This window comes from Strix aluco, chromosome 32 (assembly GCF_031877795.1).
Source record: "Strix aluco isolate bStrAlu1 chromosome 32, bStrAlu1.hap1, whole genome shotgun sequence".
Taxonomy (NCBI): Eukaryota; Metazoa; Chordata; class Aves; order Strigiformes; family Strigidae; genus Strix; species Strix aluco.
Window position 1 is genome coordinate 43286 of NC_133962.1, and position 16659 is coordinate 59944.

Genomic DNA, 16659 nt, shown 5'->3' on the forward strand with positions numbered 1-16659 from the left:
TATAGTCCTTCATCTAAGAGAAAAATAATTGGAAAAAAATAGTGGATTATGACAGACAGCTAGGAAAGGCTGTCAAAAGTGTGGAGAAATACTCTTCTAAGGACGGTAACAACACAAAAAAAAGTAATGTGCATAACGAATGGGGCAAAAATGAGCAGGTTAGGTGCTTTCTGGCACTCCCAGCAGCATATAGCGTCATGACTTCATAGATAACTTCTGAACTGGAAAAAGACTACCAAAAAAAAAATCAGGAAAATGTAGAAATAGCAATGTCCTGCATCAATTCAACAACACTGGTGGAATGTAAAATATCGACACTCATTTTTCCCTCTTCAAAAAATAATTAGGATTTCATAGATTGTCCCGCATTGCTCAGTGGAGAAGCTTTTGAAGGTAACTGTGATGATAATAATAATTGGCTTTTTTTGGCCTTCTAGCTTTCCTTTTTTAACACCGTCTCATTCTGCACTGCAGCTGTAATTTTTTCTCCACATTCTAGGTACCGTTAACAGCAAATCTTACATTTCCTACGACTTTAAAGTTTCCAATGTAAGTATATATTTTTTAAAGGATCTGATTTTCATTTCCAATTTTAATCATTAATACTTTTTATGGATATTCTTTTTTCCCCTCCCCATTGTCCTAAAATATTTTCTAAGAAACTACGTATTTGACAAAGTGCTGTTTCAAAGTGTGTCGCTTGACCAAGATGGAAATCTGATATTTGTCTTTTTTTCCCCCTAATTATTTTAATATCTGAAGATTCCTAATTTCCTACCACTTTATAGAACAACAAGAAAAATGTTTATGGAGTTTACAGCAGTTTACAGAGCAGAAAAACTGTAAGACATCAGTGGCAGTGAGGATAAGAAAGGAAATGGATGGATAGTTTGTGAGTCTCAAAAATTTGAAAAATTGACAAGAATCTTTGTATACTGGAAAAAAATGTAGCTGAATGTCTACAATGAGTGAGATGAAGAGCGAGGCCAGAAAATGTTGGAACCCAGAGCATCCACATAATAATTTTTTACGGTAGTGAGGAAATTTGGTGTGTGTGACAACCGTGGCACCGTTCGAGAGGTTGGATCCATCTAATATTAAATATAATTGAACAGAGTCTGGCTTTTCTATGTCAAGAAAAGTGAATGTGTTCTATGCACACGTATATAATGCATATAATACAGAAACATAGATAGCATACATAACCACGTTTTTTATATATATATATATTTAACAGAAAAAAAAATATTGCTTTTCAATTTAAATCAGGAGAAGTTTTGGCAATTCGATGCAATTATTTCATTATTCCTCAGAACGTCCTACAAATGAATGTCACAAACAACAACTACACTGATCCCAACAACCTGATGTTTGAAGAAATCAAAGTACTGGGATTACTCCAGGAGCCGGTGTCGGTCACTGTGCTGCAGAACAGCGATGTGCAAAATTCTGCTCATAATATCACCTATAATCCTGTGGATAAGGTAAATAATATTAGGAAAACCGGAATGAAAAATTTCTGGAGTTGTACAACCTGTGTTTTATATATTGAAAAGGAGAGTGCTCAGCACTGCTGTAAACGCCAGAGTATATGCCATTTATTTTACTAAAAAGCACGATTATGTTATTTACCTTAGTAATAATGTTAATCACACTAATAATGTTGGTTGGTGGGTCTCCATTTTGCCCTCATTGTATGTGACACAAAATTTATTTCTGCATTTATTTGTGCAGGTACATTCAATTTATAAGGGGAAGAGCAGCTTTAGGATTTTAGTTGATATTGTAGGAGGGTAAATAATATTTAAATTTTTAAACTACTTACATTTTAATTTAAAAAAGTAAAGAGCTGTGCACTTACCTTCACCCCTGGCTGCTTCCACGGGACTGGCGGGATCAGATCTTCTTCGGATCTTCTGCACAGGAATTTCAGACGCGTGAATTTGTAAAAATAAGGGTCTCTCAGGAGACATGTTAAGTTTGGCACGAGATGCTGTGTAGGGAAATTTCTTGGTTTTATGGCTCTGAAAAAAACATTGATGGGAGGTAGAATTTAATAGCGCTTTGTTGTTTAATGTTTACAGGTTGCTCTCATCCAAGGACTCCAGCTCCAGTTGGGAAAATCGTACTCAGTAAGATGGACTCTAGGAACCAGCGTCAACGAAAAATATGATTGTCATCCCGGCCTGAACGCTTCCAAGGAAAAATGTGAACAGCTTGGCTGCGTCTGGACCGTAAGCAAAAATTTGTGAAACTAATTTGGGAAGAAGCCCGTTAAGAACTGTAACTTTATATTTGTATTTGTTTTTACAACAAAAGGAAGAGTCTCATTTGACCTTCTGTCTGAGGGAGAAGGACTTAAAAAATAGGTGGTTTATTGAAACTAGAATAATTTTCAACAACCTCAGGTCTTCTGAAGTGTGTGAAAAATAGAGGAAAAATTTTTTGAAACACGGTAACGAATAATATCAGGGTTATAAGAAGTAGAATAGACTTGAGATCACCATCTTCATGCAACTCTCTGCTGGAACTGCAAGGCTTTCTTGGGGGGGGGGGCATGCTTTTTGCTTTATTTAATGCTTATACTCATTGAAAAATAAATAAATTTAAGTAAATAATAATAATAATTAAAGAATAAAAGTAAATAAACCTGATTCCTCCAGAATCGAGAATAAGAAGAAATCCTTGAACCTCAGGGTTCACCCTTCTGTGAACTTAACTGGTGGTGTCCCTGTCTGTCAGATACACCCAAATCATAATTCTTGATATTGAAGCCTTTTACAGGATAACTTTTATTTCTGGATGTCACATGGCTGTAAATATCTGCCAGCATTGTCCCCAGAGGGAAATGCTCTTTTGAGTTCTTCTTCAAATGACGTCAGTTTATCATTCCCAAAAATCTTATTTTTAAAACTCGGAAATGTTGTCTCGGGTTGAAATCCTGGTGCTCACTCCTGAAGCAACAACAGGCTGAAACGGTTGATAAATTTCCCCAAGTTAGTCATGTTATTAGAAATATTTTTATAATTTAAGATATTTGGAAATGTTTTTTCAGCACATTCTGGACGAATCATGAACTGGATCGATGTAAAACCCTTTCTTAAGTCAAAAGTGGTTTTGAATTTGGGGGCAAAAGATGAAAAACTATCTATCCGTTAGGAATAAAGATGAGTGGGTGTAGTTTAATTTTTACAAATAGGCAGGAAAAAAATCATAATTATTCAGAGGTGGGAAGATAATGTTAATGCAACACGAGCACATCTAGCTTCAGAGCAATTTGACTGTTTATATTCAATTACAGAAGAAAAGGAAAGTTACTCTGACCTTGCTATCAGGAGATATTCGACAGATAAACCACAATTCCCAAAGAGTATTTTAAAGATAATTTATATGAATAAAGAAATGTAAAAGCTGATGGCGAGCTCTCGTCTGACATTGCCAATGAAGTCTGGGCACATCCTGTCAAAGGTTTCCAAAACGGCCAGAGACCAGAGAGACTTAAAGGCCTTTTTTTGTGGGATTGAGGTGAAGGTTATAGACAGAGGGAATATTAAATCATCATTTTTTAATGATGCAGACAGGTCTGAATAGCCTTGAACTAATTAATTATATCTAAAATAATATAGAGATGGATGGGTTCAATGCTGCTTCTTTCTTGTTCAATAACAGCGTGAAGTTTTAAACAAAATTCCGCATTAACTAGTTATCTGGTAAAAATAAGAGTTTTGGAATTCTTGCTGCTAAATCAAAAAAATGTCAGCAACCAATTAATTCTGTCCCCCTGTTTCCATGCACAGGAAGATACCTCCAATGTCGACGTTCCGTACTGCTATTACAATGGCTCCGACAACCCTTATTCCATCACTGACATAAAATACACGTCATCAGGCGTGACGGCCAACCTCACCTTCAGCAAGAGCCATCTCAAAGCCTACGAGAAGTCAACGTCACCCATCAGTACCCTTCGCCTGGAGGTGAAATACCACAACAACCATATGTTGCAATTTAAGGTAACGCAGAATTTCTCAGTTTGTGTTGTTGTACTGATCAAAATAGTGTTGTTTCGGGGAATAATGCTTCTAGTCAATTTTGCGTAATATGGATAACGCTTTGTCTTCCAAATAAGATTCTCTTGACCAATAGTTTTTGTTGCTCTTAGTCTTGAATCAACCGCTATGATACAGAAAACCTGGACAAAAATCTCTTAAAGCTGGTTGGAAATTCAACCAAAAAGGTGAAATTCATTTATGGTACATAAAAAATGAACTTGAATCAATATATTTAAATAATTAAACAAGTCATTCCTGGCCCAAAATAAAACCTTACAGTTCGTTATTTCCTGACCCAAATATTTTGAAGGAATTTGAGAAAGAACGTATATCGGAGAGAAAATGCTTATTTCAGCAAACTGACTCAACCATTTTAGTAATTCAAATTTCTTAGTGCTGTTGGTAAGAAACAGTTGAACAATTCTCTGTGTCTGACTCTGAGTCCTCCACTCTGTAGATTCATAGTCAACAGGAATACAAGAAAGTGATTTCACTATTTTAATCCTGAAATCTTGAAAATGTAATTTGCTAATTTATGCATATTCCATGTACGTTGAAATGAATTAATTTTCCATACCTAGATTTATGATTATGCAAATAAACGATATGAGGTGCCAGTACCGCTAAATCTCCCCAAGACCCCGGAGGGCGCAGCTGGGAATCGACTTTACGATGTAACGGTTCAGAACAAACCCTTTGGCATCCAGGTGCGACGCAGAAGCACAGGGACAGTGATGTAAGCCATGCTTGTGCAATTTCATTTTAAAATTTCATTTTGCCAAATGGCATTTTTCATTTCATTTTGTTAATTCAATTCTTCTTTTATTTATAAATTTAATTTGATTTATTTTTCTTTTCATTTTTCTTTTAATTATTTCTTCCCCTCCTCTTTCCTTTCTTCTCTATCTTTTTTGCCTTTTTTCCTGCCAAAACATTTCACTGTCCAGTCTGTTCTAAATGCCATGAGACAAGTTTTTGTGTCCCTCCCATAAAATGGCCACATCTGTCAAATACTAAACTCTGCTCCAGCGGCGGTCGCTTGACCTGTGCCTGAGGATGTTAACCCCGAGGAAGGTGGAGAAGGTGACCCGAAGGAGATGCTATTTTTTCCCCAAATTGACTGAGGTGTTTCCCAGCCACCTCATACTTTGATACTGACTAAAAATCTTCTGCATCATCTCCAAGTACAAAGTGTAGATGTTTCGAAACACCATTTTTTGTGCAGCTCCCAAGTATCTGGGAAACACAAGAATTTTCTTCACTTTCTAATATTTCCTTTAGGTGACTACAGTGTTGTTTTTGTGTCTACTTGTTTTTTTTGTCTTATGTTCTTTGATTTAAAATATTCTTTCTGACATTATTTAAAGTCATCAAAATTTAATTGCAGGTTGAGTTCCTTTTTTGCCAACCAGAGTAAATTATTCCTTATTCAGCCTTCCACATCCACGGCAGTCATTGGAAGAACACTATCAGATTGTGACTCAGTTTTTAACAGAAAAAAGTTGATTTACACCTTATGTTTCAACACAATTGCACACCTCCCCCCCCCCCCAATTAAACTCTAAAAAAAAAATTACACTCCTAAAAAAAATTAAACTCAAAAAAATCAGTCCTAACGTTGTTTATGTTTTCCTGATAACCGTAACAGTTTTATTCCAAATTTTGTGAATAATGAGATTTTTACAGAAAAAGAGTTGGCCTTGGAAGGGTGACCACCAGCTACACCCGGCGCTGAAATTGCTGCCACCTTGTTCTATTTTCTTCCTTTTCAGCTGGGATTCTCAGCTACCGACTTTCACCTTCAGCGACATGTTCATTCAGATTTCTACCCGCTTGGCATCCCAATATTTGTATGGATTTGGCGAAAGCGAACACACGATGTTTCGACGCGACATGAACTGGCACACCTGGGGGATGTTCGCCAGGGACCAGCCTCCTGGAGTAAGTGGGAAAAAAATTAAATCCCCATTTTGCTTTGTTTTCGGGAATTTCTGCTTTTTTGCTTTCTATCAGCCAGTGTTGACTGGCTCTGGGGGTACAGGCTGGGGGATGAACGGATTGAGAGCAGCCCCAAGGAGAAGGACTTGGGGGTGTTAGTGGATGGAAAACGGACTGTGAGCCAGCAACGTGCGCTGGTAGCCCAGAAAGCCACCCGTGTGCTGGGCTGCATCAGGAGAAGTGTGGGCAGCAGGGCGAGGGGGGGGGGATTCTCCCCCTCTGCTCCGCTCTGGTGAGACCCCCCTGCAGTGCTGGGTCCAGCTCTGGGGCACCAACAGCAGAAGGACACGGACCTGCTTGGGCGGGGCCAAAAGAGGCCACAAAAATGATCTGAAGGATGGAATATCTGTGCTATGAGGAAAGGCCAAGAGCGCTGGGGTTCTCCAGCCTGGAGAAGAGATGGTTTATCGTGGCCTTTTAACACTTCAGGGGGACTTATAAGAAAGATGGGGATAGATATTTTTAGTGGGGCCTGTTGCAATAAGACAAGGGGAATGGTTTTAAGCTAAAAGAGGGTAGATTTAGACTGGATATAAAGAAGAACTTTACAATGAGTGTTGTGAAACACTGGAGCGTGTTGCCCAGAGAGGTGGTAGATGCCCCATCCCTGGAAACATTCACGGTCGGGTTGGGCGGGGCTTTGAGCAACCTGATCTGGCCAAAGATGTCTCTGCTCAGGGCAGGGGGGTTGGACTCGATGACCTTTAAAGCCCCTTCCAGCCCAAACCATTCTATGATTCTATGATCTGTCCTCCTTGGACAGATGTAGGCAAAGTCCTACAACTTTGGGATTGAATTAGGATTTACAGAGTCAAATGAAAAAAAAAAAAGGTTCAGCATATCCATGTGTTGGTTTTTGCATAACACAAATATTGGCAATTTGCAAGGGATCAATCATGGAATAGCAGTACCTTGTTACAGCTATAATTTGAAATTTTGAAATGTTTTGAGTCAATGAAAAACAGCCACCAGCTTGTCTTGGTCATAAAGGCTCCCTGGAAGTGTTTGAAAAGAAGAGGAAGTTTTCTCCTAGAGAAGCGATTTTATATCAACAATTTTTAAAGTTAAAAAACTAACTTTCTTCTGTCCCTGCCTTGAGCACTAGGAAACAGATCGACCTCCAAATTTGAAGCTGAAATGGTTGCTCCTGGCCAACATTTCCTGTTGTACGTTCAACGTGCAAGATTCATTGTTGCGCGCTTGACCATTGTGTGTCTGATCGTTTATTACCCTTGTTACTTGTAATGGATAATTTATCGGTAGATGCAAATAACGGAATGTTTACGATGCCTTTCCAATAGAAAATGCTTCATTTTTTTTGCAGTACAAGCTGAATTCGTATGGTTTCCAGCCGTTCTACATGGGTCTTGAAGAAGATGGCAACGCCCATGGAGTTCTCTTGCTTAACAGCAATGCAATGGGTAAAAAAAAAAAAATTGCTTTATTTTCTCAGCGTATTTTAGTTCAATGTTCAGTTTTTGCCTCACCCAAGTGTTTGTTGTCTTCTTGCGCCTCCTCCATTTTCCAGATGTGACCTTCCAGCCCACACCTGCTCTGACGTATCGCACAACTGGGGGAATTCTGGACTTTTACATGGTTTTGGGCCCAACGCCAGAGCTTGTTGTTCAGGAATACACCGCGGTACAATTCTCCCGTTAAAATTCAGGGTTTTGGTTTGGTTTGGTTTGTTTTTTAGAGTTTTCCTTGGGGGGGTTGTTCTGTATTTTTGGTGGGGGGGTTTTTTGTTTGCGTTTGGTTTTGGTTTGTTCTGTTTTCACCTACTTGCAATAAATATTCTTTCTTTTCCATTTTCAGCTGGTTGGGCGACCGGTCATGCCACCCTACTGGGCACTGGGATTCCAGTTGTGCCGCTACGGGTATGAAAACGACACCGAAATCGCCAACTTGGTGGAAGACATGAAAGCAGCTGGGATACCCCACGTACGTTGAGAGCCGTTAAAGCCTGAGATGGCGCTTGGAATTTCTGGCTTCGCGGTATTGCCTAGTATAAAACAGGAAAAGAAATGCCGTGACTAATGCCACGGTTCGACTTTTCCACGCGTTTTACAGGGAAACATGAGGGAAGTAAAATAAAGCAACTTCGTTTGCATTATACATCGTCCTGTGCTGAGAAAGCTGCTTTTTGGAATGGGCTGTTTTTGGAAGAGTTGCAAAAGCTCTAGACCTAATGAAATCTTATGTAAATTAAGTGTGGCTTTCATTTTGCAGGTAATTAACATCAAATTATTTCAGTATGGAGCAACCGATCCCCTTGTTTCTGGGCAGAGCGTGGTCACGCGTGTCTATATACACAAACTCAGGGTGATTTTTTGCTCTCGTGGATGAATTCCCACCTGTACAATAAATGCAGCGGTGAAGCTGAATTTCAGACTGGATAGGCTGTGGAAGTGTGTTCATCTGATAAGCTGAGCTTTAAGCTGCAGCGGATTCCAATTCTACATTAAAAAAAAAAAAAAAGTCAGTAGTTTGCCTAATATTGCAGATGGCTGATGAACTCGCTGATGGATGATGCCAGTCAGGAAATGACAAAAAAAGTTATTTTATTTTATTTTATTTTATTTTATTTTATTTTATTTTATTTTATTTTATTTTATTTTTAATTTTATTTTATTCTATTTTATTTTATTTTTTATTTTATTTTCTTTTCTTTTATTTTATTTTATTTTTTATTTTATTTTTTATTTTATTTTAATTTATTTTATCATATTATATTATTTTATATTTTTAATTTAATTTAATTTTATTTTATTTTATTTTTAATTTAATTTAATTTTTTTATTTTTTAAATTTTATTTTATTTTTTATTTTATTTTATTTTATTTTTTATTTTATTTTAATTTATTTTATCATATTATATTATTTTATATTATTTTATTTTATTTTATTTTATTTTATTTTATTTTATTTTATTTATTTATTTTATTTTTAATTTAATTTTATTTTTTTTTATTTTTTTGTGTGTGAACTGCAGGATGTCCAGTACGCTGATATTGATTATATGGAACGGCAACTGGACTTCACCCTCAGCCCGCGCTTCACCGGATTACCAGCTCTAGTTAAAAAAATACAAGAAGAAGGAATGAGGTTTATCCTAATCCTGGTGAGTGTTGAAGTCTGGTTTTAAGTTATAGTGTGTAGTTGCAAAACACAGAATCGATTTAACAGCATTTCTGCCCTTCTCTTCTGAGCATAGACGTAAATTTCTATTCCCTTTGATTTTAGGACCCGGCCATTTCTGGTAATGAGACCAATTACCCTGCCTTCACGAGAGGTTTGGAGAAGGACGTCTTCATAAAGTGGCCCGACACCAATGACATCATCTATGGAAAGGTGCTGTTCTTAAAAAGCTGATGATTTTACCCAAATAAGCATCATGACGCGTTAGACGTTGGGGAGAAGACTTCTAACACCACGTGCATCCCCAGATTTAGTTGACGCATTGAGTGCTACAACCGGAGGTGACCTCACTTTGTGGTGGCTTTGGACCATGCAGCAGCAAAGCTTTATTGCTGCTGATGCTCATTATTTTATCCAGTTTAATTTGATTATTTTAACATCTCCTTCCTCTCGCTAGGTCTGGCCAGATCTTCCCAACGTAGAAGTTAACAACTCACTGGATTGGGAGACTCAAGTGGAGGTAACTGTTGGTGTCTTTTGGTGGCTGACGCAAGCAGAGAGGGAGCAGCAAACTCGTTAAGGTTTATAACAGTGAGCTGGCTGATAAAATCGAATCTAAGTCGTCAGTGACCAGTTTTTCTGTCAAAACATCAAAAAAACCTAAATAACATCAGAGTGAACTGCAGAAACTGTCCAACCTTCCTGCCAAAACGTCTAAAAACTGTAGCAAACCCATGAATTTTTAAAGAAAAAATTAGATTTTTATTTTTTAAAAAATTAAACTAAATTCCAACATTTTAGTAGCGGGTCACTTTCAGTCCTGTGTCTATATTTTATTATTTTTTCCTACTACTTCTACAGCTCTACCGAGCGTACGCAGCTTTCCCAGATTTCTTCCGCAATTCCACGACTGAATGGTGGACAAGAGAAATCACTGAAGTCTACACCAATCCACACAACGCCTCGAGAAGTTTGAAGTTTGACGGCATATGGATTGTAAGTGTAAAAATGATTCTATTTCTGAGATTTTTCTGCATCTTTTTATCCTAAGATTGCTTCTCAACACCTCAAACCCCAGCAACATTCTGAGGCTTGCAAGGAAGGACGGATACAGATGCTTGATGTTGAATATAATGATTGGTCATTTATAGTTTAAAAATCCTCCTTCTCCTTAACACCACCATTATTTGCTTTACTTTTTTGCCTGTTGAAAAATTTTACTTTCCCAAATCTTAATTATTTACTTTTGACCTGCTTGTGGCTCTTCTGCAGTGTTGTTTTTCTTCTATAAGTTCCTAAAGTATTTTTTTATTTTTGGCAATGAAAAGTTATTTTTTTTTACCACTACTACTTCTGCGAGGCAAAATGAGTTAAACGACAGGTTTCACTTGCTTCTTAGCCGAGGTGGACTTGCAACAGCTGTAGAAGCCATTCAATAATATATTCCTATAGAATACCACAGAACATTTGGAAACCCAGTAAAACATTTGGTATTTTCCCGTACCGCAGCTCTGGTGCACTGCTGCAGCCAGAGGACCACAGGCACCGAGGACAAGAGTCATCATCACCAGGCTCAGAGATTTTAGTAATTTACGTATCTGGAGCTGTATTTTCTGTATTGATTTCACTTCTCACAGAGGAAAACCTGCCCTTCTCCAGAAATACGGTTGATAAATAAGAAGTTCTTCAAGCTGAAGCCTCTACTTCGATGCTTAACTCTCTGAGGGATGAGATATTCAGAATCTGTCTACGAAGGGAATTTCTCATCAAAAAAATTTATCTGTTGAACCGTTGTTTTATCCTGATTAAAGAAGAAATGCAATGGGTGGTCCTGAAAATTTGAATTTTCCTGTTCGTTTCATTGACTTGGTCAGCCCGCTGACAAAGGGAATTAAATATTACGGGCACAAAGTAAACTGATAAGAGAAATTTGTTCATCTGGCATTTTTCTTTCTGTTTGCAGGACATGAACGAACCTTCGAGCTTCGTTAACGGTGCCGTCGGCGGCTGTAGAAATCAAGAGCTCAACTTTCCACCGTATGTACCCCGTAAGTGTGGTCGCCGCTGTAAACGGTTTAAACGTTTTGGATCCCTCTGCTCTGGGTACGACACGGTAGATGTGGGTTAAATGCCAAATCAATGGCCAAATCCGTAACTGAACCCACAACAGAAAGTCCATTTCTGGAGGTGATCGGCGCTCTTCACGCCAGTCTTTGTGGGTGAGATCAGTGATCACGTGGCACTTTTGAAAATTAAGAATTTTTTTGCTGGATTTCAGTAGCTGTTTTTTATCTGGGGATTTTGCGCTGGCTGTGGTGAAGGGTCTGGCTTTCAGGGTTTTGCAGAGTTTTCCCAGATGAAAAATGCATTCAATGACTAAAACTTTCAAAAATATCCTTGTGCCTCCTCTGGCTCCTCATTGCTTATACACAAAACTATAAGACCTAATTTGAGGAATGGCCTTGAAATACTTGTTTTCTTGTCAGGGCTTTACGTCAGTACTGGTGCAGAGTAGTATTAATTGGCTGATGTTTGATTAGAATATTTCTGTTGCTTCCTGACATGTTTAAATATCATTTCTCAGGAAATGAGTATTCAGAAGTAGACATTTCCCCCCATGTTTTCTGGGTGTACGGCTGATCTGGCAGTATTTACAAAGATTTGCAATATTTTCTGAGTTAGGATATATTCTGTTTATGCTTTGACCCGCCTCAGTAAGAGCGTCTAGAATGGAGTTACTATTTCTCTTGCAGAACTAGATACTTACTCAGGAGCATCAGAAATTTCAGAATTTCCTAAATTTCTGATAGTGAATTTCAACATTTCCTAAATTTCTGAAATCTAATTTCAGAAAGATAAATGACCGTGTAAATACTTGAAAGGAAGCGGCCACCGATCAAGATGATGCCAATTAAAAAACCCCTCATTAAATTTCTCACTGGATGAAAATTGTTGAAATACAAGTGTCTTCATTCCCTTTCCGATAGATTTAGGATCCAGATCAGAGGGACTGCTTTTCAAAACACTTTGCATGGAAGGTCAGCAATATCTCCCAGATGGTTCCCAGGTCCGTCACTACGATGTCCACAACCTTTACGGATGGTCACAAACAAAACCTACCCTTGAGTAAGTTGCTTTTTTTTTTTGTTCTTTCCAAAATATATAGTAATTTAATATTTGGTGTCTATATTCTCATGATGAAAAGTTTCACACATTTATTTACCATAAATATTTTTTTCCTTACAATTTTCATCTGAGTATCTTCAGTTCTTCAATTCGGATGAATGTTAATAATTTCACCCCAAAACCCCTCACCCCCCAAAACCCTCTTCTGTCCCTTAAAAGACAGAACTGAGAACAGTTCTGAACACTTTGATTAATCAATCAAAATGTCAATGATAGATTGAAGTGCTTAGAGAAATTCAAGTCCACAGAAATTTTTGTTTCCGCCTATTTCTGTGAGAATACGGTTTATTTATATTGTTGATCTTCCTTTGGCCTTACATCAAGGGAGGGAAAATGGATACAGATGTTTAAATATAGGCTACAACACAGCCATTCTTAAGTGAATATCATTAAAATAAATAAAATGGTGCTGAAAAGGGAAAATTGGCTTCTGAAATGTAAACCGTGTGCCTAGGTTTTCCTTCTAAAAAATTGTTTTCTCAGTTTCAAGACAAATTTTATGATATATTTCATATTGAATCGTTTTGTCCTGGTTTTGGCCAGGATAGAGTTAACTCTCCTCGGGCGGAGCGGGAGCACAGCTGGAGGGCGGGGCCCGGCCGATCGCTGGCGCATTCCACGCCATGTGCCGTCGTGCTCAGGGTACGGGCAGACACGTGCTCTCTCGTTTTCCGTTTTGGTTTCCCGGTCGGTGGCGGGATTTCTGCTGCGGTCGGGACGGCTGCTGGGGGCAGCAGCTGGTGATGATGATGATGATGATGAGCAACTGCTGCGTGTTACCCGTTTGGACTTACTATTGTTACTGTTGTTTTGTTACTACTACTATTTATTTTTTTTTATTCAACCTACAAATTTCTTTTTTTTTGTCCCTCCCCTATTTCACCGCGGTGGGGGGGGGGGGAAGTAAACGACCGGCCACGCGGTGATTGGCTACCGGCTGAGTTCAAGCCACGGCACATACTGTAGTCTGTTTTCAATAACTCCTGATTTAATGATAATATACCAACATTTTATACCCAGTTTAATGAACAAGCAAGGAGCAGTGTTTCTTTATAGATCTGCACAACCTTAATCCCCGCCCAACATTTATATTAGCATAAATAAAGAAAAAATCTACCTGAATTTTGAGAGGATGTTACTTTTAGCAGCTGACAAGACAGGAAGGACATAATAATAATAATAATAATAATAATAATAATACTTTTAGCCAGATCTAAAGGAATTTGGTTATTGAAGTAGACAGCAATTGAACACAAAGGGGAATATTATAATTGGTTGTGAATGTTAAGAATATTAAGTCTGTTGAGAAGTATTTTCTTCTTTTATAAGAGGCACTATAATATATTATATGATATTATTCATCACATTATAATTACAAAATTATTTATTATGATATCATTATAATACATTATAGCATATTGTCATATATTGTATTATGTGATGTATTCGATATGTTTATATATACACATACCTACATAAAAATATATGTATATACATATAACATATAGAAATATATATAATATAAAAATATAATATATTGCAAAGAAATAGAAGAGACCAGAAAACTTACTGTGTGTCTTGGAAAAAAGAATTAGAGTACCTTAGTCTAGTTTCATTACTAAGGGAATTTAAGTGAATAGCATTTTTTGGTAGAAATTTTAGTGTCACAAAAGCTGCAAATCCTGTAGAAAAATAGATAATACTTTATTTGAAGCAGCTTTTTAGGCCATTACGGTGGAGGTACCAAGACTGCAAAGTGATTTCATCAGTGAAGGGCTTTAACTAGTATTTTTTTTGTGAATCTTTACAGATTGCAGAGGAATTCCCTAAGAAATCAGACAGCTAATGCCCACACGGTAGTCATGCACCATGGATCAGCAACATGTGTTTTAGCAAAAAGTGCCAGAATTATCATCACAGAAATTAAGAAGCATAAATTCTGCCTAACTCAGTTAATTTACTTTTTTTAAACTTTGGTTTTTGACTTTACTTTTCTTTTTGATTTTAAATTTTTTTTTTGTTTTTTTTACTTGGTTACCTTTACAGGTGTTTTGCTGTAGTGGTACAACGCTTCTTTAAGGAAATTAAATACGTTACTTATAATTGCAGGAATGGGGAAGAAAAGAAAATAAAGGAAATTAAAACCTGTTCAACACTATCCTTGAACAGTTATTAAGCCCTGGCCTAAACCATGCAACTCTCTTGCTTATGGAAAAGCCAAATAAAATCAAACGCAAAGGTCTGCTCATTCCAAGACATGTCCCATCAGTTGGGTCTTCATTGCTGTGCGGCCCATTCCCACTCCGAGACAAAAACATCAACTTTAATATGATCATTTGTAGACAAATCTGTGCTGGCTATTTCAAATAATCTTACTTCCTTTGCAGCGATTACAGATCAAAGGGTTCTTTTTTTGTTCCAATACCCTTTTGGCAACTAACACTATGCTGACAGGTCTAACGTTCCCAGTACTTCTGGTCTGACCCTTATTACTGCCTTGGTCTGAATTCTGTTCCGATCATTTTTAACTGTTGCTGCAAATTGTAATAATTATTGTAACAACAGACTAACGTGCCCAGGACCAGATCATGTAACCTTCAAAAAAATGCTTAATTTGGGCTACACTTCTGTTTTCCCATAAAGTCATAAGCCTCAACTGGACATCCTTGATTTAGCACCTCCTTGCTTTGCCAATTCGTTTTCTAATGAAGAGTTGGTTGACGCTTAATTCGTAGTTTCTGCAGATGTGTGGAGCATAGTGAATTCCAGCAAAAACCACATCTTGGTTGGGTTTATGGCGGCTCATCTCACAAGGACAGCACAGCGGCGCTTTCCTGCAGAAAGATGAGCCAGCAGTTTTATTTTTGGAGTTGTGCGTAAGACCTTTTACGGTTATCTTAGTTCTCCTCTCGTTGGTTTCTCCTCCCAGCGCCTTGCGGAATATCACAAAGGAGCGAGGAATCATCGTCACCCGCTCAACATACCCCAGCAGCGGAAAGTGGTCGGGGCATTGGCTGGGGGACAACACCGCAGCCTGGAATCAGCTCGAGAAGTCCATCATCGGTACGTCGACACAACCTATAACCAATTTATTCCGTGTTTCTTCTTGGTTTCCTTCCTAATAATCACATTTTTTGAGCCAAAACGGGCTACTGGGTTGACCAATCAGAATTTATGGCCAATTTCTTCTTGACCTTTTTTTTCTTATTATCACCTGTTGGGAAATTCTTCATGGTTTCTGTAGGAATTGGGTTTGATTGCATGGGTTTGAGCACCATGTTGTCCTCAAATTCATCCCCTGTCACCTTCCCGTCATCCTCTCCCTTTTGTCCAAAATCTGCTGCTTTGCTTCTTGAGAACAAGCTTTCATGAGGGAATTCTCAAAATACTTTTCTCTCATTCCAAGTTCTATGATCTATGCAACCCTCCCCACACCAAATAAAAAAGTGCCATTATTATTGAATTATTGTTTTTCCTTGCAGGTATGATGGAGTTTAGTCTCTTTGGAATATCTTACGTAAGATCCTGATTTATTGCCTTATGTTTCAGTTGTCTTTATTAACAAAAATATATTGTGTTGCCATCGGATTTTTTTCTTAAATTTTCAGACAGGAGCAGATATCTGCGGGTTCTTTGGAGACTCAGAGTACGAGCTGTGTGCTCGATGGATGGAGCTGGGCGCCTTTTACCCGTACTCAAGGAATCACAACGGGAAAGGAGTCAGGGTGCGTGCCTTCCGTGTTTGCTTCGACTGAGTTTTTTATTTCCCATATTTTCCCCATTTTCCACATTTTTTAAATTTCCCGTATATGCCATTTTGAGCTAAATACCCCACATCTACAAGAAGAAAATCTTTATTTTTCATGTGTTCCAGTTCTACTTAAACATACCACCTCTCAAGACTAAAATAGTTGGGTTTTTTTTTCATGTAGGCCATTTTTATTTCAACATACCACACTTACAGGACTAAAATAGTTACTTTTATGGCTGTACACATTTAAAGGGGCAAAACTGACCTCAGTGCTGTTATGCCTCATTATTCTTCCTTTTCCAGCAAATTAGAAAAGGGAACAGTGGGATGAAATTCCTGAGTATCTAAAATTCCTGTACTTTCCCCACTTCCTGCCATAAAATATTGTCTTTCTTTTAAGAATATATGAAAACAACTGTCTAAATGTGGGACTGTGCTGTCTAAAGACTATATTATAAAAAACCAAGATAACTGGAAAAATGGCAATAAGCAAAACTGCGTTTTTATCCTCATTAGAGCTTTAGGCCTTGCAGAGCG

The 16659-nt window shown here is 37.8% G+C and overlaps 1 protein-coding gene across 1 annotated transcript in view; it reads left to right on the forward strand.

Annotated features, from left to right (window-relative positions):
• LOC141916954 (maltase-glucoamylase-like) overlaps window positions 1-16659 on the forward strand; it is a 53752-nt gene that overhangs the window by 27018 nt on the left and 10075 nt on the right. The window contains 18 exon segments of the mRNA XM_074809955.1: window positions 500-549; window positions 1314-1484; window positions 2085-2234; window positions 3798-4010; window positions 4631-4785; window positions 5822-5990; window positions 7372-7468; window positions 7576-7688; window positions 7863-7988; window positions 9040-9168; window positions 9291-9398; window positions 9643-9705; window positions 10047-10181; window positions 11149-11233; window positions 12173-12311; window positions 15301-15434; window positions 15854-15888; window positions 15980-16096. Coding sequence (XP_074666056.1) covers window positions 500-549; window positions 1314-1484; window positions 2085-2234; window positions 3798-4010; window positions 4631-4785; window positions 5822-5990; window positions 7372-7468; window positions 7576-7688; window positions 7863-7988; window positions 9040-9168; window positions 9291-9398; window positions 9643-9705; window positions 10047-10181; window positions 11149-11233; window positions 12173-12311; window positions 15301-15434; window positions 15854-15888; window positions 15980-16096 — 2189 coding nt within the window.